Source organism: Coccidioides posadasii, chromosome 1 (assembly GCF_018416015.2).
Source record: "Coccidioides posadasii str. Silveira chromosome 1, complete sequence".
Lineage (NCBI taxonomy): Eukaryota > Fungi > Ascomycota > Eurotiomycetes > Onygenales > Onygenaceae > Coccidioides > Coccidioides posadasii.
The window spans coordinates 4,518,528-4,545,122 of record NC_089407.1 but is presented as its reverse complement, the minus strand read 5'-3'; the positions used below and the strand labels follow the sequence as shown (position 1 = coordinate 4,545,122).

The window sequence follows — 26,595 nt, the reverse complement described above, 5'->3', positions numbered from 1 at the left end:
ACTGCAGACAACTCGTTCGCTCAGCCCCAATGAAATAACTAGTTAAATATGGGAGTTAGCAAGAACGGGATCACCGGGGGGGTGGTGTGTGATGGTGGGCATATCGTTCTAAAAACAATGCGTTTTGAGTCTACTTCAAAGAGAACACTCAAAACGACAGACAAGACAGGCAGAATACGGAGAGTGAGCGTGTGTGTACAGTACAGAGTACATTGAGTGTAGTTCTCCGTAGACATCCACAACAGACCCATGTCTGGTAGCGCGGCGCGATTTAGGTTTTGTTTCAAGTCCGGCTCGCAGAACACGTTGAGGCCCGGCGTGGGACGAGCGAACCCTGGGGCTCCCGCCCTGGGTACAGTACTGTAGCTTCAACCTGGAGGAGAGGAAGGCCGGAAACAAGAGGGTACTGTACCATGGCTCTTGTCAACCCAGGCCGGTAACTAGGGAACTAGGGAACTAGGGGGAAGCCACTCAGCCTCTGGCCTGCGGCTCGACAGGGGGGGCTTGCCTGCTGGCGTCCGGCCGGCGGATCTCCAATGGGCTGGCGAGCTGCCTCTTTGCTTTTTCGGCTGTTGACTCTTGTTTTTCTATTTTTGCATCCTTCCGTGCCAGCTGCTGCTTGCCCGCCGCGGCCTCTCTCGTCGCTGCTGCTCGCTGCTGCACCGCTCGACCTGCTTCGACTCGCTCTCCATATTAAAACTGTTTAACTTCCCATGGCTGGCCTCCACCCAACTGCTTCTTCGTCCCGCTCCCCCTCCTCCTCCTTGCTGCCGTCGCCGCCGCCGCTGCTGCTGCTGCCGCTGTTCCTCCCTGCCGGTCAGCTTAGCTCCAAGCAACCACCGATTCACACACTCTCCCCAACGCCCTCCGTGAACAATGGCTGCTACCTCCCAGGCTACCGCTACCAGCTGCGCCCAGGCCAGCTGGGACGCCAGGACCATCGCTCACTCCGCCTCCGCGATCCCACCGCTGCTCGACTTCCACATGTCTCCCTCCATCGCTCCCTTCACTCGCCCGCAGCCACTCCCCTTAGACCATCACTGGGCCGCAAATCCACAACAACCACCACCACCGCCGCCCTCTACCAACACCGCAACCGCTGCCGCCAACAGCCCGCCCAAGGACGTCGCGCTCACCCTGCGACGCGAGAAGGAGTTGCTCGAGGCTTCCGTCCCCATCACATACACCCCCGCCACCCACAGAATAAGCAAGGCCAAGAAGGGGAAACGAGTCCACCTCTGCCAATTCCCAGGCTGCAAGAAGGTAAGCCAGATCCCCGCAGAAACACAGAAACCAGCTGTGCACACGCTATGTTCTCATCTCGTCGCGTGTGATTCTATTAAAAAAAAAAAAGAAAAGAGAGAAATTAAAAAGAATTATCACTGATACTTTTTTTTTCTTCCTCTTTTGCAGATTTTCACCAGAGCTGAACATAGACGGTATGCCTTTTTTTTTTTTTTTTTTTGGGCCCCCCTCCCGCCTCAGATCCCAGGAGCTAATGATCTCTTGTAGGCGTCACGAATTGAACCACAACCCCCAGGCGTCATTCGTGTGCTCGGTGGAAGGCTGCGGAAAAGGGTTCCATCGCCATGATCTGCTCACACGCCATATGGAGAAACAGTGAGTTTATTACTTTTAAATTTTTTTTTTTTTTTTTTTTTTTTTCCCCTTTGTTTTGATCGTGCAAAAATTGACGGCAATTCTTTTCTTTTTTTTAAAAATAATAGCTCCAGTGACTCGCAAGCACGGAATCGTAAGCCATCTCCCGTCCGGCGCAGGAAGAGCAGCCAGGCGTCTGTTCTCTCCGACAAACCCGCTTCCATCCCCGTCCCTCTCCCAGACCACGGATTGACACCCATTGGTCGGGCTCTCCCAATAACTACTACAACAACTGCAACAACTGCTACCTCCTCACTCGCCCCGCCTCCCTCTACGCTTCCGCACTGTTATGGAGGGGAATTTACAGCCCCCTTTTGGGGCCAAACCGGAAAGCCGCTGGACAAGGGTCATACGGTGCCCCAGACCCCATACGCCCACGTTGACGATGTAGTCCCGTTCTCCTCCCCCGCCAGCTCGCGCTCGTCGTCGAACAGCAGTCCATTCCCCATCTCTTCTCAGTTCTCCGTAATCGAGCAATTCCCAGAGGCCGTTTTCTCCCAGCAACTCACAACCTCCCCCACGCCGATGACATCCTACCCTGAGTGGACTCCCCTCGAGGCAGCCGTCACTCTGCCTCCGCAGATGTTGCCTACCACCCAGTTCGGAGGTGACATCCCGCAGACAGTAGGTGAACCTTCCCTTATCTATTGGACATCCAACCGGAAGGTTGTTGACCCTGGCCCAGCCGTACCAGTACCCCTCTCCAACCTGGATGGAGTCGAATGGTTTGCTCTACGACGCGAACTTACTTCCACCCCCGGAGTCCTTTCAGGCAATGATGGACTGGCAATAATCGACCTCTCAAAATGGCAGGATTGTTTCGAGTGTTACTGGCAGTACTTTCACCCGTTGTTCCCAATCGTGCATCGGTCGTCTTTCTTCTCCACAAAGCCGAGTCCCCTGATGGCTGGGGCCATGGTTGCTATTGGTTCGCAGTACGATCGTCGTCCAAACTCGCAGGAATATTCTTTGGCATTACTAGAGGCCTGCCAAAAGATCTTGTCAAAGGTGGGGTTTCCTCTCTGGCCCTGCACTCGAAAGTTTTCACTTCTGTAGACTGACAGCTTCTGTAGCGAGGTCCCATTACCAGCCGTTCGCGAATATCTGATATCCAGGCAGTCTTCTTACTTGAAATTCTGTCCAAGTACCGGTCGCGAAAAGCGGATGTGAAGGTTTCTCATCGATTGAGAGCTCTATATGGCAGTGTAAGTGCTAATTGCCTAGAAAGCTTTTATCTGGATCTCCTTTTCCCTGACTCTTTATTTTTCTTTTTTGACATTTTGCAGTTTATTCAGGACAGCCATTGGGCTTCTCAGAACCCGCTTGCCGCTTACCAGAGCCTATCTCAGAAGCCAAGCACAGACGACATCAGAAAAGCACATAAATTCTGGGTTGAGCACGAGACACGACGAAGAGTCCTGCAAGCAGCTTTCATTTTCGAGGTGCAACAGTCGCTTTTATTCCAGCAGCCATTGGCCACGTTCCTCCAGTCAACCTTGGATCCCACTATGAGAGAATATCGAGTCTCTCCAAAGGTCGACCTCCCATTCCCCTGCAGCTCTGAGCTTTGGGAAATCAGCGACATTGAGCAGTGGGCTCAGTCTGCGAAGAAGTATGACCCGCTAGTCTCTTCCAGCGCAAGGGAACGCATCATCAAGTCTGCCGACGGCTCTGGAATCGATCTCGATCCATTTCAAGCTAGTCTCATTTTTAGCCAGAGTCTACCCAGTACGAGCGACCTAGAAGATAAAATGAATATATTCATCGAGAAGGTCGCAGGCAAAGCCAGCTCGGATGATGCTTGCAACCCTCGAGCGTCTTATATCCGGTTCATGCACCATGCACTCCTTGCCGCCAAGCACGCACCGCTCCAGGCGCTTTTGACCGTCAGCGGAGAATCCTGGCTTTTCAACCGCAAGGTTTCTGAAACCGACTTCCAAACTGCAAAGGAACGGGTGCACGCTTGGGTTTCAAACGCTGCAGAAGCGAAAACGGCACTGTGGCATGCCATGCACGTTCTGCAATGCACAATCGGACCAACGGATCTAAATAAATCGGAAGTCCCGATTCAGGAACAGCGTCGAGCGAGTATGGATCTGCACTTTTCGACCCCAGTTCAAAAGACATTTCTGAACTCGCGACATTCCACCCCAGGCGTTTCTTCTACTTCTCAAAGGCGCAAAGTTAGCGCCAAAGATGCCTTGCTTGGCAACCCTACGACGACCCTCCAGCAGCCATCAGCTTCTCCCCTCACGATGCTCCAGTCCAATTGGATACTATACTTTTGCTCGTTGATCTGTTGGGCATACGAAAACCGCACGACAGCATCCCCTTTCCAAATTACGACCAATCCTTCACTTTCTACTCCAGTTTCACCAATACCCCCAATCTCTGTACATCAGTATATTACAACGTTCCTCTCCACCGCCTCTTCTCTCCGACAATTCCTCGACCAGCCAACGCCGCAAAATACCCTGGGTCATGACCTAACGTCAGTTATTGAACACATTCGTCTTATTATTTTTAGAAATGCACGAGGCATTCGGAACGATGGTGGGCTTTTGAACGAAGCCGAGCGTGTTTTGATGAGATTGATTGAGCAGCAGCAACAGCGAGCGAAGCAGCATTTGCATTATTTTCAGCGTCCGCATCCGCATCCGCGCCAGGTCCAGCATAATCAGAGTCATCAACAGCATCAGGCAGCATGGGAGTTTGTTGATTCGGGATTTTGATCACTATTTTTTGCTTTTTTTGAGGACTTTGATTTGGCATATTGGAGTCTTTATGAGGGAATAGAGACATGATTAGATGAGTTTGATTTCTATTGCTCTTCGTTTCCCCCTTCTTCTTCTTCTTTTTTTTTTTTTTTTTTTTTTTTTTTTCGCTTCTCGCGACATCTCCGGGATATACATGTCTTGTTTGTCTGGTTCTGATTTCCTTTTTTCGATTTGCATGATAATATTTGATCCTTTCCCCAGATTTTGTTTACTTACATCTTGATCTTTTTTTTTTTTTAAATTTTGAGAATCCCCTTGTTTTCTTTTTTCGCTTCTGCTTTTGATTAATCTACCTTCATGTAATCTGATATGTGAGATAATGTCTTATGCATAATGATTTTTTTTCTTTTCTACTCGATGTGACAATAGATTTCATTTTGTTGCGGTCTCTGTGTTGTCTCTCCTTTTTTGGCATATATATCTTTCTCCTCCCATTTTATACCCCCTTTACTTGTCTCAATGAATCTCTTAAAATAGGGGTTGAGGACCTCTTTAAGCATATCAGAGATACTTGGAATATTTTCAACTTCAGTATGTTTTATGATTACCTCCTGTTCCAGGAAAAAGAAAATTAAAAAAAAGGACGTTGGAAAGTAGATTTCTCAAATATGTAAAATGCCTTTGGTTTTGGATACACCCAGTACATAGTGCACATCTACAGTAATTAATCCGAAAAACATAGGAATCTCGACTCTGCAAAGGTCTGGAATATGACCAAAAAAAAAAAAAAAAAAGGTCACACGCCACCTCCCAGCATGCATATTTCTAATTATGCAAATGAAAAAAGAAAGGCACCTGCGATGATGACCACACCCCCACTGCACCAACGAAGAATCTCAGGTCTAGAGCAGTTATCCCCGCTTATTTGAACTGATCCTCGGTCACGCCCTTACCCATGGCACTAGTGCTGCTAATACCACCAGTGACCATTTTCAACAGCTCATCAACATAGTTTGCCCCGCTCCATTTCTGATGCGTCACGACGTCAACCTTGTTCTCCATCTCCGGCTCCTGCACCAACTCGCCATACGCCCGCATCCCCTGCTTGGCGTACGCCTTGGCGAACTGGTCCGAGATGAGCGCGGTGGTGTGCAGGCCCGCCAGCGTGATGAACTGCCAGCAGTACCCCAGCTCGCCCAGGCGGCGAATGTACGTCTCCTGCTCGTCGCGCGGCATCGCCGCTTTCCAGTTGAACGAGGGGGAGAGATTGTACGCGAGCTTCTGCTGCGGCCACACGGCGTGCACGCCCTCGGCGAATTCTTTGGCCTGTGCGTAGTCTGGCAGCTTGCTCTCCATCCAGATGAGGTCGGCGAAGGGAGCGAACGCCACAGCGCGGTTGATCGCGCACTGGCACCCGCCTTGGTACCGGTAGTACCCCTCGCGCGTGCGTGGAGCGTCCCAGTCCCAGAAGATGTCGGTGCCGAGGATCTGGCGCGCGATGGCGCGTGCTTCTTTGTTGCTCTTACCCTTGATTTCGCGCAGGAAAGCGTCGGTGGTGGCTTGCTTGTTGGCGGCGGAGGAGGCCTTGATCTGGTCGATGACGGCGTCTTCGAAGCGCTTGAGACCGGCCTTGGCGGTCCAGCTGTCCTCAATAGCTTGGAGCTCGGCACCGTTCTTTCCGGCGCGCTCGGCGGCGATCATGAGGTCGTTCAAGGGTTCGAGGGTCGGGTTCGTGGAGCCTACGACGAAAGCGTGGTCGCGCGGGTCGATGGTGGAAGTGATGAGGGTCGCGGCCTCGGAATCAGTTCTGGCAATGGCAAGAAGGTCGGTCCCTTGGGGGATATCAGCATTGTCTTCGTGATTGGCAGGTGTGATGCGAGATGAGCTACTTACCCATGATATCAGCCTGGGCGCGGATGGCAACCAATCGGTTAATATGCTCGCTGATGGGCACCAAAACTTTGCCAGCCATGTGTCCACACTTCTTCGTTCCGGGAGCTTGGTCCTCAATATGGATACCAGCGGCACCCCTCTCGATGAAGAGCTTTGTCAACTTCATGACGGCAGTCAAACCACCGTGGCCGGTGTCAGCATCGGCGATGATAGGAGCAAGGTAATCGATATTGGCAAGAGAGGCGCGTTTCTCTTTGGGGTTGCGGAGTCTTTCTTCACGTTGTTTTCTGTCGTGGAAGAGCTGAGCCATCCATAGTTGGTTGACCTTGTTTGGCACAGTGTTCTATGACTCTTCTTGTCAGCACTGGCTCGCGCAAAATACTCTATATGGCCTGTGGACTCACCATTGGGTAATCAGCCAAATCTGGTGATGGCTCATCGGTGGAGGAGGCGGTGGACGAGCTTTGCCATCCAGAGACGTAGACGGTGTCCAAGTACTTGACCATCTGGGTGACCATGGTAGGATCCAGACAGCCATAGGTGAAGCTCGCGGTTTTTGTCTAGGATTCACACCCAACTCGTCAGCCAAACGATCATCCGCACATGTGTCATCGAGATGTCTCCCGAGAGGGCATTTCTACCTTGAACTTCTCTTCCACGAGCTTCCATAGCTTTTTGCTCTGCACGTTTGAAGGATATTCAATCTTCAGGTTTCCTCGCTTAGCGACAATCTGCTCAGCTGTGAATGGCCGCTTGGTATACCGCCATCTCGAATCCTTCCACCACTGTTTGACGGCCTCAACCTCCTCCCAGTACTTTTGCTCCTCCTGCTCGACTGACAACGACATTGTGATGAGATTCTATGTGGGTAGATTAAAAAAAAGGGATTTCAATTGAGAGAAAACAACAGAGGCAACGACCACGGGGTCACTTTTAAATTCTTCCTGTATTCCGAGGTACAGGGCTCATTGACGACGTCACTGCAAATGGAAAACGAACGGAGAGAAGTTTCCGCCAATAGAAGCTCCGAGTAAAATAGAAACGGTTGGAGAAGGTGTTTGCTTCACCAGACACGGGGACAAGGACATGTACAGCAAGAATGCAGCTGGGAGAAGAAGAGATATCAAGCCACAACGGAAACGAGCCAGAGATGCGTAGATATAGCCTCGAGGAATCCGTCCGCATGAGTCAACGGTTGTTCAGGAAAAAAATCATGCGCGCCTGCGGACGGTTCCCCCGAGGCAAAAAACGCACTAACTTGGCATAACCTTAATTGCTTTTCATTTTGCCATAAGGGAAAAGGGAAAAAGAGAAACAAGGAGCTCGAGAGATGTCGCACGGCGGCAAGCGTCCGAACTGGGCCGGGATTATGAACCGCCATTGGAGAAAAGGTCCCGAAACAGGGCTCCAGATTAATTATCCTGCGAATCAGGAACCTCCCAGGGCTGGAAGGAGAAAGCTTACATATGGAGTGTCCAGCTCACGCTTTCGGGGTGCCATACTAATTTTTTTTTTTGGGTTCTGGTTCTGGAGAATGGCCGGTCATGATTTGTGTGGTTGCTGGCGCAGACGGATCCTCGGTCCAATGGAGCATGGCGAACCGGTGGGCTCCAAAGCTTGCGAATTTGCAGGTAGGTTTCTCCGACATGCACTGGGGATTTAAGGCCAGAGCACGCCGTCGAAGCCAGATGCAGAGAAAATGCGCTCTGGATCCTTCCGAGGGCCTTCGCTTGATGTCCGAGAGGCAGCGTGGACGGACGACGGACGACGTTGGACGAGCAGCGGCGGCGTGACTGGCGAGCGCCCAAGCGGGTTTAGCGCGGGACAGCCGCCGTACGGTAAAATTACCCCGGAGAGCATCCGAGTGCAAACAGTGCAAACGCATGTGAAGTCAACTGCTCACATGACATCACGAGTCGTCGCTGAAGCTCGAGGCCGAACTGCTCGACCTGCTCGACCGGCGGAATCTGCCCGAGTCCGAGACGCAGGGCAGGCGGCCGTTGCTCTCGTAACGGCATGCTGCGATACCTCGGCTTGCTGCTGTGCCTTGTCTTTCATAAACATCTTCTGGACTGATGAAGCAAGATTTGTCCATCATTCCAGGGAGAACTGTCTCACCCCGTAGGGCTCGATCCCCGGGACCGCCCTGCGACACGGGGTAGATCCGATGCAAGCTTCCAATGTTGACACCCATATGGCGTGTGCTTCGTCATGCATCCAGCAATTGTGCACCTTGCTAGTCAAAACAACCTCACCGGAGACGAAAGTATTACCGGATTGGATATGGGAACAGCGAACATGCCGCGCTCCAGGAGGTATTCCAGACTCCGTGGAGTTGAGGTTCGGGGTCAAGGTCCCCCCCCCGGGGGCCCCGAGGATATCCCAACCAGCAAAACCGAAGGAGGAGCTTCCGTTACTATACCTATACATTTGATACCAACAGCTGATGGCTACTAATGGCAGCTGGAGCCCATTTCTCAATGTCATTCTGCTATGGAAGACAGCGCATTCCTTCGAGCTTGGCTTCGAACTTCAATGGCTCAATCACTGGCCCGGCCATCTGAGAGTCTAAACGTGTCATCATGTGCAATCATATAAATGTTTGCAACATGTAACCATCATCGCCCTCCTCTAGACCAGCTCTTCTATCGGTCCCTGCTCGGTGTGGGTTTGGTCTCTGAGTTTCCAGTCACTGGAATGCAAAAATGCATATCGCAAAGTTTTACCGCATGATCAAGGAAGCATTCTGTGAATATAACTATGCACCATAGCAATTCATATTCGCTGCTTCTGGGCGGAAAACAAAAGGCTTGCTGAAGGTGGCAGAGTCGTTGGCGATAAGTTAGGGGTTGCAGGTGTGTCGGAAGGACGTCGAACTGGAGCGGTTCTTGACGTTGACCTATTTTCCTTCATTCCTGCTCCCGCCTTTTCTTTTATTTCAACTCAGCTCTTTAATGAATTTGCTTTGATGGTCGCAAATTCCCTCCTAAATTTGCGGTCGGGCCGAGATCTAGCGGCTTGGCTAATTACTCCTAGGAAGTTCGACCCCTGCAACAATACCTCGCCTCTGCACATTTTGTGGCATAGTTAACTAAACCTTAGCTGTCAATGTTCCAGAAGATCACCCATGCCTCCGGTCCTCTCGGCTACCTACCTTGGCTAAGGTGGACAATTGACGAGCCAATTTGCTAAACTCATCCCTTCCCGACTCGAAGCCGGCAAGTAAAGGAGACCGAATGCGTTAACATGTTTTGCTTAATTTCAGGCTCGAGGAGTGAACGGAAGGCCACTTCAAGGATGTTTCGCGGCCACTGTACGCCTCCGATTCACCAATACTCCCACGGCCATGCACCCACCCAACAATACGCCAATCTCCTCTCGTGTAAGCGGCTTCACCTGATCCTCGCAATATCTCTTGATCTGTGGATATCACGGGTGTCTCAGCCTTGTAGCCTGATTTGAGAACTTTTCCAGTTCCTGGAAGTTTAGACGCCCTCCCAGGTGATCGCAGGGGCAGCTGCTTTCAAAACATCCCGCGATTTAGCATTCTATGGAAGGTTTGAAGCGGTCGATTGTGATGTTGAAGGATTGCTATAAGAGATCATTGGGCTGCTGGTTTATTTATCTAGTAAGGAGATTTAGCACGGGTTTCGGAGGTCAGAAGGAAATGTGCATAGGAATGGAAGTCTACAGGCACACTCGAAGGGGAACAACCTTCGAAGTACAAAGCGATGGAGATATTCTTTTATCGTTCTTCTCTTCTCTATCCCCTCATTGTTCTTAGTCCCTAGCTAGGCTGCTTTTATCTATTTCTTCGAGAGAGATCTCCTCCTTGCCCGTAGCGGCTTTTTCTTTTTTTCTGTGTAAAAGCTACCAGGCCTTCCTTTTTGATCCCTTGCGACATGATTGCCGGGTTGGGCCTGTTTAGTGCTCTTCCTCGCAATCCCATCAATAAGCTCAATAGGCGCGTCGATTCCATTCCCACCAACCTTAGGCTCTCCGCTGACCTTCTCATTTTACCTGGGCTGCTAAGTATCCCCGCTTCAACACTCATTGCACGAAGCTTTTGAGGTGCTGATTCCGGCTATCTGAACCCCACTCATATCACTAATGCCCCAAGATTTAACGACGGTGAAGATACACAATGGGCTGCAAGAATTGAGACATTTAATTAATAACTGATTTAAGCAAAAAAAATTGGCCAGCACATTTAATTGACTCGTTGCTGCTTGGCCAGCGAGTCTTTTTCAGAGAAAAAGAAGCAAGGTGAAGCAAATACAACAGTGCATAGGAAACACAAACAACCGAAAAAACCACTGCAGGTTCCCTGTAATGGTCTCAAAGTATCCTTCAAATACAGTTGTCACCTTCACATGATGTGTCACACTCTCCACCATCACTTAGCCTAAGTATATGAAGCAGTGACAATTTTGAGCCTGGGCAATGTTTGCGGCTGCACCGTCCTGCCCTGCATACTCCGTGGGTACACTTGAGGGGGAAAAAGGATTAGCAATCTGATATGTGTTGACTACACATGAATATTACTCACCACATGGCCACATGCTCCACAGTTTTGTGAATCAGAATTGAGATCTTTGCAGCCAGTAGGGCATCGAGTCTGACCAGCAGGACAGGCTGGTTGGCACATCCCACCCACACAGGATGATCCCTGAGGGCACTGTCAAGCCATGTATGCTTAGCAAAGCCTCTTTATCAAGAAAGAGAAAGGTAAGGATGATAACTTACTGCATGGTCACATATTCCACAGTTTTGTGGATCAGAATTGAGATTTTTGCAGCCAGTAGAGCATGGACTCTGACCAGGAGGACAGGGTGGTTGGCACACTCCACCCACACAGGATCCCTGAGCACACTATTGGGTCATGCATGCTTAGCAAAATCTTTGTGTTAATAAACTGAAAATAGGGATGATAACTCACCACAGTGCCACACGCTCCACAGTTTTGTTCATCAGTATTGAGATCTTTGCAGCCAGAAAGGCATCGAGTCTGACCAGCAGGACAGGCTGCTTGGCACATTCCACCCACACAGGATTGTCCCTGAGGGCACTGTCAAGCCATGTATGCTTAGCAAAGCCTCTGTATCAAGAAACAGAAAGGTAAGAATGATAACTCACCACATGGCCACACGCTCCACAGTTTTGTGGATCAGTATTGAGATCTTTGCAGCCAGAAAGGCATCGAGTCTGACCAGGAGGACAGGCTGGTCGGCACATTCCACCCACACAGGATTGTCCCTGAGAACACTATTGGGTCATGCATGCTTAGCAAAATCTTTGTGTTAATAAACTGAAAATAAGGATGATAACTCACTGCATTGTCACATCTTCCACAGTGTTGTGGATCAGTATCAGTATCACGACACTGTTCGTCACATAGCTCCTGGGACTCTGATTCCTTGAAAGGACCACAGATATAGCAAGGGCCCCTGCCCCGGGCAGCTGGAGCAGTGCAGATCCTTCCAGGATTTTCAAAATTATCGGCACACCATTGCGCACAGATTCGGTTGCCAGGGTCTTCCTGCTGGGGAACAGCAGAAGCACCTGTATCAGATTAGTATCGCATAATGAACAAAATGGAGTTGGGAGCATATATTTCAGACTTACAGAGCGCAAGAAGGCTAACGATGAGAAGTTTGACCATTGTGAAAATGTTGCTGTGGATCACTCCTATTGATGTAGACCTATTAGAATGACACTTGGGACGAGGAGAAAAGGACTCTGGGTAGGCCTTCCCTTTTATGCTGTCGATGAGCGCCGCACAGAGAGGGACAATTTATAGAGAGGGAACAAAGTTGTGTCGATTTGCTTCATTTTCGAGATGCAAATGTGGTCGCATAATTTCCTCCCTGCAACACACATGGCATCATAAACATGAAATTCCAGGCTGTACGATGCCGCGCTTTTAAGCCATTCATGGCCGATCAAGCCGACTTTGATCCATAGATTGTTGGCTGGAATGCGGGATCGAGAAATTGACATTCACTCTATTGAAGATATACAGCTCTGGAACCTGCGCCGCCGAGATTTGTCTGCATGGAGAGCAGCGATAACAGTCATAGATTCGTCAATAGAGTTGATGATCAGTCCTCTACTCCAATAGCATCGTACCACCACTCCCGCCCTCAAGGTCCTTTCTTGGTTTGATGCCTGGGTTTCCTCGAAGTGCCGCTGTAGCGGGGAAGCCCATCGATATAACGGGGAAGTCATGTCGAACATACCGTATATTGATAGTCAACATGTCTTCTGTTACATTCCCCTTCTCCATTCGCGCCTCCTTCTCCTCAGCGACTCGAGACCGCAACACTCGATGTACGCATATAAGAACTGTGTAGTTCCCTGCCGTCAACAAGCTCTATGGGTCATTTTATTCGTTCGAATTCTAGCAGGAAGCTATTTTGCTATGCTCAATATGGGACCGATTGCATTGCATTTTCTCGACCTCCTGCCGACGAATCTCGTTGCCCGCATACCCCATGCCAGGAGAGCTCTTCGCCTTCGTGCCTGGCAGATCTGGCTCCTTAATGACGCATACATGTCTGAATTTTTTCCTTCTTCAATGCCACAATCTAGTTATCTTTGAGTGAGAAACTGGTTGGGCCCAGTGCGCTTGGTTTGGAAAATGCGACCCGTCCGCCTCGGATATATTTAGGGTTCGGGAGAGCAGCGGAAATCCCGCAACTTAGCGATTTGATCGGCGCCAGCTTAACCAGTGACCTTGTGTCTGCAAAGCCTCAAAACTCTACCATCTTCTTTGGATTCCACATCGTGAGCTGGAGAGACCATCATGAGCGGGCAGTGGTTAGCCTTTGTGAGAGCGCCACAAAGGAACTGTCCACGAATAAGTATCATATTTTTTGTGGTGGCGGAAATGAGATGTCCCTGTCTCCTCCATACAAGGGCGGCTATGGCGTTCGCTAACGAATACGATCATGCGAAAGGTCAGTCCAGGCGCGGGAAGGCGTGACGGAAGAGATCTCGCATCCAAGGCGTTCGGTCTTTGAAACAACAGAAGCAGACGCTGATAGGAGCAATGGCTATGAAAGGCTTTGACCATGCTTTAACTATTTCACTCGCGCGGAGCGGGGGAGAGTCGTAGACCTAGGGAGCTGGTATTGGTCTGTCTTCGAGAGCTGGAGTATGTTCCCCGGCCTCGCTCAGCTTCCCAGGTAGAAAGCCCGAGTGGACTGCTAACTGGTCTACGGAAGCCTGAAACCTCGCGCCACCAGCATTTCTTGTCCACAATATCCCGCATAAAATGTGCCTGTATTTCTTTTCTTTCTTGTCACTTATCAAACGAGCATAGTGATGACATATTAGGGAAAAAAGACGGAGATCAGAGAGAGGGAGGTGAGGAAGAGAGGACTTCGCAGAGAGAGCTAACATGAATATGCAGGTACAGCAAGCATTGACCTTGAAGAACGCCAAGTGTGTTGATGAAGCACGGTCCCATCACCCAGCGACTTCTCGGCCCAAGGTCGTACAAGGCTGTGTAAGCGCATTGGTGCCGAAATAACCAAGGGTGATTTCACGGCAGACACCTGCAAATGAATAACTTCTCCAAGAAATAGAGAGGAGCAGAAGGGGACCGAGCGAGGTAACTAAAGGGAACTAGAAACTCAGCCAGATCCATTCGATAGGCGGATCTGCATCCGAATTTGTCCATTAGCAGTACGGAGTATGGAGTATTGCCGCTTATTCCCTCTTGGAGATTGCGCCTTTTCTTCCTTTTTTTTTTCTTTTCTTTTCCTTTCCCTTTTTTTTTTTTTTTTTCAAGAGTCGCCACGGCGTCAGGTTTGTCGTCCAAGAGTGGCCGGGGACCTAGTTAACCCTACGAGGTGTAGTCCTTGTATTCTACAACCTCTTGCGATCGCGTTGTCCACGGCGAGAGACTTCGCCATAAACGTAGTGGCCGATCTCCGTCTTCCCGTGGTTGCCGACCAGTTCCCCTAGCATCGCCCCCCGACGGAGAGGCGCAGACGGTGATATCGACAGCTACCATCGAGATAAATCGTTAGAATCAGTCCCACAAGATAACATAACATGCTGGAAGGTGTAAGGCCGAATTAGCTTTGTTACCGCAGTCGCCGTGCGATCTTCCTTGTGCCCCTCAACAGATCATATCCGCCCGAAAACATCCGCTTCGTTGCTATCAAGAACTCAATTGATCTTGCTATATGTCGCATCAAAATATCAAAAGGTATGCGATCTCCAACAATCCATTGACCGATATTCCGCGGTTAACACTGCCCCGTCTACTGGGGCGGGTTTCTAGACACCGCGGAGTACTTCCCTATTGCCTTTTGTGATGTTCCTCAGGCGATATAATCAAAATGCCTTTGTTTGCTTTCGAATCGCAGAGCCCGAGTGCTTTTCACCGCTTCGTGATTCTAGAACTACATGTGCGCATCTAGTGAGCACGCGGGAACCGCAGCTTGGCCATGAACCACGGGAACTGCGAAGCGGCGTTGAGCCAAAATATTCTTGTGTTAATTAATAGGGAGGAAAAGAGGGCAGTCGATCGAGAACTTCGCGCTTTTGAGCCTTGTCAAATCCCACAGAAAAATTAGAGGCGGGTTGAGTAGCTTCTCGTCCTATTATCAAAAAGGCAAGTTTGTGAGAGATTGTCCTGAGTGTTTGTTAATTAGTTAGCGGTGACTCCTCGCTGCATCCTTGCCGCTGCAAACTCTTGTCGGGTATTATCTGTTGCTTAATTCATTGCAACCATGTCATTTCCGGGATAACGAGTCAACTAACTCATCAGCATGTCCCAAGGGTAAGCAGCAGCTTGACTCTCCATATCATTCGGCCACAGACGAATGGATATCATGCTTAGAGTTCTTAACCTTCGCCATAAGAGGACAAAATACGGTTCTAAATGAACGAATGGGGGAAGGATCACACATTTTTAGTGCCCTTGACAAACAGCTACATGTTGGTTGATGCGGGTTGACTCTCTCAAAGGAGGTACATAAATAATTGGTTTGAGACTGTCTCGAAATACCGAGCATCCTCTCAAGTGCAGGCCTCTCATAAGATTGTCCTCTGTTCCCACGATGCTATGGCGGACGATTTCGACGGCGATTCTGATATTTGCCTGCCATCGGGTCGCTACTCGCGATGATGATGTCGACAAATTAGTGGATTCGCAGACCCTCAAGGACCCATATCCCCATACCTTTACCATTTTCCAAACAGAATAGCGATGAGGCTTCACTGTTTCCGATGCAGCTCTGTCATGGATCCAAATTGGAACAGGCGACCGTTGACAAGGTGTAAGAGCTGCTGTCATCAGGAAAACTCACCAGCATTAAGCTTGTCAAGTGTTATATGGAAAGGATCTATCAAACAGACGGTTACGTGAAGTATGGATTTCCATTCCAAGCTCTGGATAAAGACCGCGTCAACGGACGAACTCGTGGCCCTCTCCATGGGATTCCTTTTTTCCTTAAGGAAAACATGACCACTAAGTACCGCATAGAAACAACGGCTGGCAGCTGGGCGCTGCAAGGCAGTGTTGTCCCTCGCGATGCCTACGTAGTTCATAAATCGCGCAAGGCTGGCGCGTTGCTACTTGCAAAAGCCGGAATGAGCGAATGGGCCGAGATTCGCAAGATGGATTATTCTCAGGGATATGCCGCCTTTGGAGGACAAGGTCGCAGTGCTATAATTTCACTGTATACCCTGGTGGAAGCAGCTCAGGCTCTGCGATTGCGGTATCTATTAATCAGGCGCCTTTCGCATTGGACACTGAGACCGACGGAAGTGGCAATTATGCTATCTGTTAGATATATACAATCATAATATGGAAATTTGCTGATATGTGGAATAGTTGTCCAACCCGCGGAAAGAAATTCTACTGTTGGCACCAAGCCCACTGTTAGCCTGACATCCCGTTCAGGAGTAATACCGATATCCGGCCATCAACTTGGTGGGAACGTTGGGAAAGGACAGTCCGCGACGCCACACATGTATTGGATGCAATCTATGGTATTGACAGACGGAATAATTATACACTGGTACAGAAGGGGAAGACGCCCGGAGAGGGTGGGTATTCCCAATTCTTGACAGATAAATCTGCGCTCAAGGGCGCTGCATTTGGAATACCTTGGAATTCTTACTGGAGATTGGAGATTCCGCTCAAATCGCTCAGCTTCTGGAGCTCGTCGATCTGATTAAAGGTGCGGTTGCTACCATCGTCAGCGGCACAGAAATTACCGATTATGAGAGGATTATTCCTCCGGATGGATAGGACTGGGAATGGGGAACCAAATGCGGATATGCAAACGAATCTAAGTACATGATCATGAAGGTGGATTTCTACAACGACCTTCGGGCCTATCTTTCTGAACCGGAGAATACGAATACTCGGTCCCTCGAAGATATTGTTGAATATAACTATAACGACGACGGAACCAAAAGCAGACATCCCGATAGCCATCCCGCCTGGCCTAGCTGGACAAGACAGCCTTCTTGCGTCGCTACCAAAGGCATTTAAAATGATCTCAAAATGGTATCAACGACGCTCTACGCCATCGTGACCGCTATTTGGACGGTCTTCTCGTACCAACAAACGTCGGGCAAACTTGGATGATGCCCGCTCAGGCCGGATATCCCGATGATCTCGGGGAGAACGCCGAGTCTGGTGTGCCGTATGGATTGGCAATCATGAGCACTGCATTCTCGGAGGCGAAGTTGATCAAGTACGCGAGCGCAATCGAGGATCTTCCGATTAGTTCTGGCACCCAGTATTGGCGGATTCTGCCCAAGTGGCTTGGATATAAGAGGCGGAATATTCCTTTGTATAACACGATTTAGACATCGGTACGCAGGTAAAAGTCTGAATCATGGCTAAACACAAGCATATTTGCAGTTCCCTTGAACCTCGGTAGAGTTGCATCATAGAAGAGGATGGGGAGAGAGAGAGAAGACATAGTTCAAGTAACTGTGGAAGTTAAAGCAATTGAGAAATTGCCCCGCGGCAATTATCCGTAGTAGAGGACCATATCCAAAAAAAAAAAAAAAAAAATATAAAAACGCTGGGTGCTTAGTAGCCAGCGAAACCCACACCCTCCCTGTTTGGCTATTCCACACGGCCGCCCATAGACTTCGATTTCGTTTTATCTTCTCTAAATACATGAGGGGCTTTTTTTTTTGTTAACGGTTTACTTATGTTGCTATTTTCAGGCCGTTTTCATACACTAGTAACTAGTATTGAAATGCCGTTGCTTTGATAAAGGTTTCGTATGGTGTACAAGCACCAAGTGCACGTCTCATATGAGCATTTAGAAACTGGAGTCCGTAGACAAAACTTGCATTGACCCAACCGAACCTAAAAGATGCACACAGAGCGGTAAGCGGGGAATCACAAAGGTCCGTTAGAAGTGGATTACTTACCCTTCTCTTGAGACACCCTTGAAGTCACTTCCCTGATTCCCATACTCGGCATCCACACGATGCGGATCAATTGGCCTCGTAACGTCATATTTCTCTACAACTGCACCATTGAAGTCCACAAACGCTTTGGTGATCATGTACAGCCATCTATACGCTAGCCCTTCAGCTTCGTCTTGATATCCGTAACGTAAAAGTCCCGTCCACGCGAGCATCTGCTGCGGTGCCCAACCATATGGATAATCCCATTGGCGGTTGGGACGGTCAATACCAACGACACCTCTCGACTCTTCCGTTCCCGACACAAGCCCACCGTATGCTCGGAATAGGGGAAGAGCTTTGCTGACAAGTATCGACGCTTGTCGAGGGGTTGCAACGCCGGCCCACATGGTCCAGAATGTGGTTGCGCTTTCGTAGGAAGTCATCTCCTTTTTGACGGTGTCATAGTCGAAGTACATGCCTTTCTCTTCATTCCACATGTACTTGTCGATAAGCGCCTTTCTTCGCTTTGCACGACGATCCCATAGTGCAGATGACTCAAATTCCCTTGCCTCATTCCCCTTTGCGCGGAACTCGGGGGGAATATATAGTTTGTCCTTAAAAAAATCGCGGATTGTCCGGGCGATGTCGACTTCGTATTTATATAATAGGCAATTAAGGTCAACTGTCGCTAGGTTGGCGCATACCTTTTCAAGGCGGTATGAAGTGTCGTGTCCCGACTCCCGGACTGCTCGATCATGCAGGAAATACTCGTCCAAGTCTGGAACCTTAATCTCCCCGCTGTTATATGCCTGGACAAACTGATCAAAAGTCATGCCGTGTTTCTCAGCATAAGGGGTTAAAATATGATAAAAATGAGTCGGCTCGGTCTCTGGCGGAACACCAATGCCGCCCGGACGGTATCTCGATAGCCCCGTATCAGGATCAAGTCTCGGCTCGGACATCCAGATACTATGATACTCTTTAATCGCAGATAGCATAGCATGGCGAAGAAACTCTAGTGAATCTGGCTCCGGTTTAATACGTTCATAGACTCTCAATGCCATGTCTGTGAGAAACGGAGGCTGAGATCGGCAAAGATAATATGAGCGGTTGGCGTTGAGGATCTTCCCGTAATGCTTGATGCAAAAGCAGAAGTTTATGACCATACTTTTCGCCAGATCAACCCTGTCGGATACGAGAAGCCCAAGGGATTCCATGTAGCTATCCCATCCGTACAATTCATTGAATCGTCCGCCAGGGACCACATACGGCACGCCTCTCAAATCGAGTTTTCCAGTGACCGGGTCGACATATTCCTCCATTGCCAGTGCCAAAAGCCCGGGCTTAATGTTCAAGTCCCTCACAAATTCAGCGGTAATCTCTTCTTCCGGTGGAAGAAGCTGAACATCCAAACGCAAACCAGGTTGTGATTCTGCGATCTTTTTATAATATTCATACTGCTCCGGCGCTCCTGGAGGTACGTATATCCGAGGTCGCGGGTCATCCGTCCAATCCTTCGGATCTCTCCCAACAACATCAATATTAGAGCCGTCAATACGTCGCGTGAGAGCTTTCCAGAACGAATTATTGATTAGCCGAGACAAGCGGCTAACGGGATTTTCATTCAAGCGCTGCTCATCGAGAACGATATGTTTTCGCCCATAGTCCTTCGCGATGGTTAGCTCTTGGAGGAGGTTCGAAAGCATATAGGTGCCCCTCAAATCAAATCTGTTGAAGCCGGACGAGGCGGCAGTACCGACAGAGAACACCTAGACAACACAGCGATTAGATCTTTGCATTTGAAAGCATTATAGTCATTTCAATGGCAATACCTTCGGCCCCTCATCCTCAATTGTTATCTGCATATTTCTGTCCGTATCTTCCCTTTCAAGCAATGCCTCCAATGTCGCATCGACGTCGATGAGGAACCTTCGGGGATGGGAAACCTCATCTACAGTTACAAAGTACGTTAGCACTAATTTGCAAAGACGAATCTCAAGCCATTCAAGAAGGAATTCAGCGGTACCCACCGTGACTAGATCTCCTGCCGATAAAAGCACTTATCTCTGTAAAATCAAACCTCTTCAAAGACTAAAGACGAGCTGTAAGCAAGGGAGCCTGATCGATGCATCATGCAGAGTTGTAGGCGGCCTTAAGAGAAATTGAGACTAACCGATGAGTGTGCCCGCTTGTGAGTCCGAGCATGCTGTCCCACAATGCTCTCGTTTCCGCCGTAGTAGATGTCAGGATCGGAGAATGGATCAATACCGTCAGAGCTCGACCGAGAATGCCTTGAACTCGCATATGACGAGTTCATCCTACACGACGGACTGCAGTTTGCTGCTTTAGCGATATTAATGTACCGCCGGGTGTTCGAGTTCAAGGTCTGAGGTACGAATGGAGCTGGAGGTCAACGTGCTAGGGAGAAGATAGTCGGCGGGGAGGTTGAACGAGAACTTCGAACACAGGCAAATGCAAGACTTTGCCTGCTACGTCCGAAGACCGTGGAGGAAATGAGCTCACCCTTGAAAAGGTGGAGAAGATGGGCCGGATGCAAGGTATTTGTGGATGTCACTCGTAGTATGACAGAGTCAAGCCGCCAAGGTGTGACGTTCAGCCGTTACAGCCAACCAGCCTGGAGGTCTCTGGCAAGGCCGATGATAACCTGGCTAGTGATTTCGGGGCTTTTTTTTTCTTTTTCTTTTTTTTTTTTCCTTTGCTTTTCGATTAGATAAACGGCGAAGAATAATGATTTGAGACAAAGCAGGATTTTTGGGAGAGCTTACCACAGGAAGGCTTTCCAGATTTTTATCTCTTGGTCGCTGACAATTCACTTTGTAGAATTTAAAATACCCTTCGGAGGTATGAGGCACCTGATCGCTGCTATGATGTAAGTAGCCCGACTCCACCCAGTCGTGTCTACTCGGGTATACCGCAGCTTTGGGGAACTTCCTAATATAGTTTAGCGTCTCCCAAATCGGGTAAGGCGCATATCGCTGCTTTCGCAACTCTGGAGTAGTTACATGTAAGTCTTTGATCTATCATCGCCGAAATTCTTCTCCATCTATCTTGATCGGAGTAGCTGTTGATCCTTGTAGCTTACGCCACCCTGGCTCACGCTATCCTGGCTTATGCCATCCTTGTAGCTTACTACTTGAATTGGAGTAAGCGATGCTGAGCTAGCTGGGGCGGTGAGATGCTGTGAGTTTGCCATTCCCTTAAGGATTCGATGGGAGCGCCCTGACTGGCCTCTGCCCCAGCCTGGAGCACGTCATGCTTCATTTTGCGGATCACATCAACTCCATCGCGGCGGCCGACCCCCTTGTCTTGAACTACGGTGCATTCAGCTATGTGCAGGGAGTTTTGGTGCCCGGCCATAGCTGGGCGAATTTGCGAAAAGCATTGAGATTGAAAAGGATGGATGGGGGTTGCATGATGTTCTTGATTTAAAGCGGCTTGGAAGAGGTCTCAGGTCACGTCGCAAAATGAGAGCTTAGTAGTTACCAAAAGAGCGTCGAAAAAGGGTAACTCTGAATGAGTGCATCCCCATACAGCCTATAGAGGTACTCTTGCGCTTTTCTATGACAAATCACGGGCGCTGCTCGCTAGAATTTGCCAGTTACACGCGCACGATCAAGAGGGAGGAGTTCTAGTCAAAACTTGACCGCCCTTTGGGTAGTCAAACCACCCCGTGCATGGCCGGGTTTTGGCCTCGTTGCTGCTCGCCAGACAGCTTCACATATAGTTAAATACCTGCGACTTATTGGCAAACATCGCAAGTCGCCACACGATACTCGCCTCTCTTTGGTATGTATTAAGTTAAAACGGGAAAATAGCATGCAAACTTAACATATTTGACTTTGCCCTCTTCACGGTTAAGTTTTTTGGACCGTGGACTGGAAGGAGAGCTGAAAACAAATATCGAAAAAGCCCCGTTATATATTGGAATCGTACATATGGTAATAATATCATGAATAGCATCAAATTAGAGCTTCGCCGCAATAGCGCTACCCCCATCCACCGTTATTGTTGCTCCGTTAATATATGAGCCGGCACGGCTACTTAGGAACAGACAAGCTCCAGCAACGTCCTCAGGAGTGCCGATACGATGCAGTGGGATACCAGCTTCGATCGAGTCCTTGAATCTCTTTAGCGTAGCTGCCATCATTTTGCTCTCGAACGGGCCGCAGGCGAGGGTGTTGGATCTAGAAAGAGTTAGCTTTCACTCAGTTGTAACTTTTTATTGTCATACAGCTATTCCGGGGATACTCACGTAATATTTCTCTGGCCCAAATGGTGGGCCAACACGCGGCTAAGATGGTGCAAGCCTGCCTTGCTGGAGCTATATGCGAATGTCTCGAGGGAGGGAACACGGAGACCGTCAATGCTTCCAATGTTGATGATTCTGGCAGGATCCAAGGGCTTCGCTGCCTTCTCGAGCAATGGTGTGAAGAGCTGAGTGACCATGAAAACACGGTGGAGGTTGAGCGTCAGCACACGTGTCCAGGCGGAAGAGGGATATTCATCGTAGGGTGCGCCCCAGTTGGAACCGGCGTTGTTCACTAGCACATGTAGTTCTGAGGGATCGTGAGCACGGAAAACCCCAAGAACGGAGCTAATAGAAAGGACCTACTATCTTCTCTCTTAGAAAACTCCTCGAACAGTCTCTTGCAGTCTTCTTCCTTGTAGAAATCGGCGCGGATAGCATGGGCCTTGCCTTTCCCCAGGGCATTGAGCTCAGCGCAGGCTTTCTCACACGCAGCAAGGTCACGAGCGGTGATATACACGGTGGCACCGTTGGCAACGTAGCCCTCAGATATCATACGGCCAATGCCTTTGGCGCCGCCGGTGACCAGCACAACTTTGCCCTGTCCCAGGGTGAGCGGGGGCAGATCATCAGGTAAAGATGGAAGGAACTGCTTACCTTGACGTCGAAAAGCGATGACGAATCCATTGTATCAACAGAGAAAAATTGGAAATGCACTGAACAAGTGATGAAGCTGAATTGAGTTGCCCTCGGGTTGGTGTTGGGGAAAAAGGTCGAGTGTTAAGGGGACCGACTCCCGCTCGCCAACAAGACGGCGACTCCGCTGGAGCTCTCAAACAGCCGAGGCACGGAATAACTCTTCCAGTCTCGGCGTTTAGATTCGCCGACGCCATCCCAAGTTATCTAATCAGATTCGGATAAATAATTTCCCGATCTTATCGAACCTTGGGGCTTGCGACCTTGGGTGACAATTTCTCCGTGGTGGGCTGACCGGAACGGCACGGTCAAAGTGTTTCGATGTTCCTGCAACTATTAAATCATTAAGTATCCAATCTAGTCGTGTTAGATTTGCGTGTACTCGACTCTTCTAGACCTGGGATGGAAGAACTCCAAGCCAAACACCGCAAGGAGCAGCGCGACCTGCAATCCCGCATCACCCAGAAGAAAAAATCCGCGACCAAAAAGACCCGCAAGGGTGTGAACGACGAGTGCGAACGATGGCAGCGGGAGCTCCTGGAGCGTCAACAGACCGAAATTGCGGAGCTAAACGGCGACTTGGATCCCCCAATAGAACACTTTGACAATCTGCATATCACGGACAACGACCAAGCGCCCGTAACAGCCAGCGGCCCAACAGATGCAGACGCCAGTAATGCCCCACCTGTACAATCTACACCAACCCCTTCCGCCGCTCCTCCTCTCGATGGTCCATCCCAGCAGCCCACTAAAAGGCCCAACCGCCAAAAAGCCCGACTTGCCCGCCGCGCCGCTGAACGTGAAGCCGAAGCCGAAGCCGCCGCCGCTGAAGCAGCCAATCAAACAGATCACCGAAGTAACGAAAAGCAGGCCATGCAAGCTGTATTTGACCGCCTGGGCCTCAAAGAACGAGACATCGCGCCCGACGGCCACTGCCTATACTCGGCCGTCGCGGTGCAATTGGCGGAAGTCGGTGTGGATTTAAGCCTCGATGAACGGACCCCGGCTGCCAAGTCCACTGGGGAGAAACAGCGATCGACCAGGAATGATGGGTATAAAACTGTAAGAGCCACAACGGGAAAGTTTGTACTGGCCAATGCGGATGATTTTGCACCTTTTATCGACGAACCCCTAGAGGAGTATGCGCGAAAGATCATGTTTACCTCGGAGTGGGGCGGGCAGTTGGAGTTGCAGGCGATGGCGAGGGCATACGGTGTGGAGATAAATGTGATTCAGGGAGATGGACGGAATGAGAAGTTTGAGCCGGGGGACGATAAAGGAGGGGAGAGAAAGAAGATCTGGTTGGCGTATTACCGCCATTCTTACGGGCTTGGAGAGCATTACAATGCCCTGTCATGGGTTGCTTGAGGGAACGAGGCTCACATAAAGGTTTGTACATTCGATTGGGATGCTATATGTACAGAAAGGGGGGAGATACGTGCCTTGCACAGACACGCGGATGCAAATGCGATGAACAACAATAACTTCCGTACGCTAGATGCCAGTATATGTGACGAAACGATTAATCCCGTCGACGCCAAATCGAGACCCAGTCCAGCACATTTCCCTTGTCATCCATACCAACCGTGTGGGTCCTCTTAGGCTGCCAGTGAGCGACGCGCTCAAGACCTTTGTCGCTAGGTTGTTGGAGTGGATTGCTCTTGACATGACCCTTGTCGTCATATGGGATATCCTCACCGGGATGGCTGAGATGTTCCATATACATGGCGGGTGTAGAGGCGAATGGAGGTCCCAAAGCGGCAGGGTCCTTTGTTGTTGGGAATTCGAGGCAGATGAGATTCCCGCGAGGTGATGGTGCTAGTAATTGACGGTGGCGGAGCGCCCACTGTGGTCGAAGAGCTGGGTTCAAAGCACAGAAAAACTGCATTGGTTGTCAGTCCGATGTTTCTCCTTAAGCTCAAGACGGACAGAATCAAAAGATAACAGCAACATCGCCAGAAGGATGCTTTATACTCACCGTATAATCATAGATCAAATCAAAAACGCCATCTTCCACGCCGGCCTCCTTCACCCAATCATCCTTGAAAAAATCTCCTTCCAGGAACATGACCTTCCCACTGCCCACCTTTTCATCCCTAGGAGGGACCTTCCCACCCTCTCCATACTTCTCCATCTCCTTCAGACACACGTCCACCGCTGTCTTACTATACTCCAATCCATACGCATCATACCCAAACGATGCCAGGAGGAAGACGTCCACTCCCCTCCCACAACCGGGAACCAGCGCCTTCTTCCGGCGCAACGGCTCATCCTCGAAAATAGGGGCGCCGAAGAACCCGCGTTTTTCTACCAAGGCGTCTTCAAGGGCGGGATTGTGTGAACCCCGGTCCCAAGGAGTGCGGGATTCTTTCCAGAGATCGTCCCAGACTTCCCCCTGGTTACGGCCGTCGAGGTTCTTGAAGCGATCGCTCAGGTTAGGGGCGGAGCGGAGGATTTCGTTAGCCATTGTTTCGATTGTGAGTAAAGGAGGTAGGCGTCGTGGTGTAAAGGAAGCTGGTGGTAGTGATTGTGGTAGTGATGGTGGGGGCGGGGTATTGTTTGTAGTACTTTTTGAAGACGCAGATTGCGATGGCTTTATTATCTGATTGTTGTGATGACAAATCGGGGACTTTGAAGACGCCGATCTAGAAATGAAAGTTAAAAAGATTAGTTAATGTATGGGGCTGTGGATATGGGAAGCTGGCGAGAGCGGTTGGACGGGTTGAAAGAGCAAATACTTTGTTGATATGCACACTCTATCCACGGTCGGCCTGCAATTGGCGACGGATGAAGGCAAAGTTGGACATGCTCGTCCTCGTATTATCCCAAATCGCATTGAACCTACTGGGAGATCGGAGTCTGGATGGTGGTAATTGAAAAACGCAATTTTGATAGATCTTGTGATCTTCCATCAGAGTTATGTGTACTCTAGATTTGCAGGACTGTGATACATATTACAGCCCGCCATTTCAACAGGCCCGTCTTCCGGTCGCCTTGACCCGGCCCACCGTTGGTCTGCGGTGGGTGCTGGCGCGGTGTGCGTCGACGTCATCCGTCCCGGGCCTGCGATGGCCAGAAGCCCGAAGCCCGATCGCCTGCGCCGCGACTAGACGGGCCGAGACCGCACAAGCCGCTCGAGTGGCTGAATTTTTCCTCTCGGGACAATGATAACCCGCCACCCTCAGCCGCGGTTCGGTTCCGGCTATTACCTAATTGCTCGGTACGATGAGTCAGCATGTCGGCATTTCCCCAATTGCTCATTGGCCGGAGCACTCTGCGATCGGAAGTTCGGCACGTCCTGTGGCTTGACCATCTAGTCCCGAGAAAGTACGAGAAGCAGAAAGGGGAATGCCCATCGCCATGCGGAATACTCATTCCCAGGCTGACCAGGCCAAAAAAAAAAAAATTTATGGTGCTGAGGATGAGATAATTTATATCAGATTGTGAACAAACATGTATATCATCCGAATGTATGTGCAGTACCTACCAAAAGTGGCCCTGATCCTGCAACAAAGCTTTCCCCCGGCTCTCGGGAGTTCGCCGTTGGCTCTCAACATGCGCAGAAAGCGAAATGGAATGGATTGGTGCCGGGAGCTAGACCAGGAATAAATCCTCCCCCGCACGCTGGGGGTTTTAGTGGCAACGCTGGTATTCCCGTCGGATCCTAACAACGGCTTGCGTTGCCAGCAGGTTATGAATCGAGAAATGTCGTCAGATGGACCTATACAACTCCTCTGGTGTTGGGAATGTATTTCATGGGATATCAATCTTCGCAACATGAATCTTTAAGCTATATTCTTTTGAGTCATTTGATAACTGCAAGTAGCGCTACAACCCTGCTTGACCATAGATATATCAGCTCGCAAACTAGATCCACCCGTTCAAAGGAACCGCCTTGGTTAATGTGGAGCCGAACAAGTTTAGTTCGTCAACCAGGGAATCCTAATAAATCTTGGCTACTTTCCGTTC

The 26,595-nt window shown here is 49.8% G+C and overlaps 10 protein-coding genes across 10 annotated transcripts; 5 read left to right on the top strand and 5 right to left on the bottom strand.

Annotated features, from left to right (window-relative positions):
* Positions 1-682: 682 nt before the first annotated feature.
* On the top strand, positions 683-5,240 carry D8B26_001257 (uncharacterized protein; the record flags this gene model as incomplete). The annotated part of the gene is made up of 7 exons (XM_066123489.1): positions 683-1,263; positions 1,414-1,439; positions 1,513-1,620; positions 1,728-2,667; positions 2,733-2,864; positions 2,946-4,369; positions 5,228-5,240. The coding sequence occupies exons 1-7, from the start codon at positions 877-879 to the stop codon at positions 5,238-5,240; spliced, it is 3,030 nt and encodes a 1,009-aa protein (XP_065979563.1). The 5' UTR covers positions 683-876.
* On the bottom strand, positions 5,026-7,531 carry ICL1 (isocitrate lyase 1). The gene is made up of 4 exons (XM_003065274.2): positions 6,911-7,531; positions 6,674-6,829; positions 6,270-6,612; positions 5,026-6,208 (listed from the first exon to the last, which is right to left on the bottom strand). The coding sequence occupies exons 1-4, from the start codon at positions 7,115-7,117 to the stop codon at positions 5,298-5,300; spliced, it is 1,617 nt and encodes a 538-aa protein (XP_003065320.2). The 5' UTR covers positions 7,118-7,531; the 3' UTR covers positions 5,026-5,297.
* Positions 7,532-10,414: 2,883 nt separating this feature from the next.
* On the bottom strand, positions 10,415-11,931 carry D8B26_001255 (uncharacterized protein; the record flags this gene model as incomplete). The annotated part of the gene is made up of 7 exons (XM_066123488.1): positions 10,415-10,757; positions 10,827-10,947; positions 11,016-11,141; positions 11,209-11,337; positions 11,406-11,534; positions 11,602-11,831; positions 11,914-11,931. 7 exons carry the CDS (start codon positions 11,929-11,931, stop codon positions 10,620-10,622), a joined length of 891 nt encoding a protein of 296 aa, XP_065979562.1. The 3' UTR covers positions 10,415-10,619.
* Positions 11,932-12,495: 564 nt separating this feature from the next.
* Positions 12,496-13,208, top strand: D8B26_001254 (uncharacterized protein; the record flags this gene model as incomplete). The annotated part of the gene is made up of 2 exons (XM_066123487.1): positions 12,496-12,824; positions 12,893-13,208. 2 exons carry the CDS (start codon positions 12,496-12,498, stop codon positions 13,206-13,208), a joined length of 645 nt encoding a protein of 214 aa, XP_065979561.1.
* A 2,409-nt stretch (positions 13,209-15,617) lies between these two features.
* Positions 15,618-16,785, top strand: D8B26_001253 (uncharacterized protein; the record flags this gene model as incomplete). The annotated part of the gene is made up of 3 exons (XM_066123486.1): positions 15,618-15,948; positions 16,120-16,334; positions 16,540-16,785. 3 exons carry the CDS (start codon positions 15,618-15,620, stop codon positions 16,783-16,785), a joined length of 792 nt encoding a protein of 263 aa, XP_065979560.1.
* Positions 16,786-16,877: 92 nt separating this feature from the next.
* D8B26_001252 (uncharacterized protein) lies at positions 16,878-17,105 on the top strand (the record flags this gene model as incomplete). Its single annotated transcript, XM_066123485.1, has 1 exon — positions 16,878-17,105. The coding sequence occupies one exon, from the start codon at positions 16,878-16,880 to the stop codon at positions 17,103-17,105; it is 228 nt and encodes a 75-aa protein (XP_065979559.1).
* Positions 16,920-20,043, bottom strand: NTH1 (alpha,alpha-trehalase nth1). The gene is made up of 5 exons (XM_003065271.2): positions 19,837-20,043; positions 19,694-19,754; positions 19,496-19,614; positions 17,685-19,432; positions 16,920-17,619 (listed from the first exon to the last, which is right to left on the bottom strand). The coding sequence occupies exons 1-5, from the start codon at positions 19,978-19,980 to the stop codon at positions 17,496-17,498; spliced, it is 2,196 nt and encodes a 731-aa protein (XP_003065317.2). The 5' UTR covers positions 19,981-20,043; the 3' UTR covers positions 16,920-17,495.
* A 1,549-nt stretch (positions 20,044-21,592) lies between these two features.
* Positions 21,593-22,733, bottom strand: D8B26_001250 (uncharacterized protein). The gene is made up of 4 exons (XM_003065269.2): positions 22,588-22,733; positions 22,297-22,531; positions 21,937-22,240; positions 21,593-21,868 (listed from the first exon to the last, which is right to left on the bottom strand). Exons 1-4 carry the CDS (start codon positions 22,615-22,617, stop codon positions 21,649-21,651), a joined length of 789 nt encoding a protein of 262 aa, XP_003065315.1. The 5' UTR covers positions 22,618-22,733; the 3' UTR covers positions 21,593-21,648.
* Positions 22,734-22,986: 253 nt separating this feature from the next.
* Positions 22,987-23,994, top strand: D8B26_001249 (uncharacterized protein; the record flags this gene model as incomplete). The annotated part of the gene is made up of 1 exon (XM_003065268.2): positions 22,987-23,994. The coding sequence occupies exon 1, from the start codon at positions 23,029-23,031 to the stop codon at positions 23,992-23,994; it is 966 nt and encodes a 321-aa protein (XP_003065314.2). The 5' UTR covers positions 22,987-23,028.
* Positions 23,995-24,148: 154 nt separating this feature from the next.
* D8B26_001248 (uncharacterized protein) lies at positions 24,149-25,093 on the bottom strand (the record flags this gene model as incomplete). The annotated part of the gene is made up of 2 exons (XM_003065267.2): positions 24,149-24,508; positions 24,605-25,093. The coding sequence occupies 2 exons, from the start codon at positions 25,091-25,093 to the stop codon at positions 24,149-24,151; spliced, it is 849 nt and encodes a 282-aa protein (XP_003065313.2).
* Between the last annotated feature and the right edge of the window lie 1,502 nt (positions 25,094-26,595).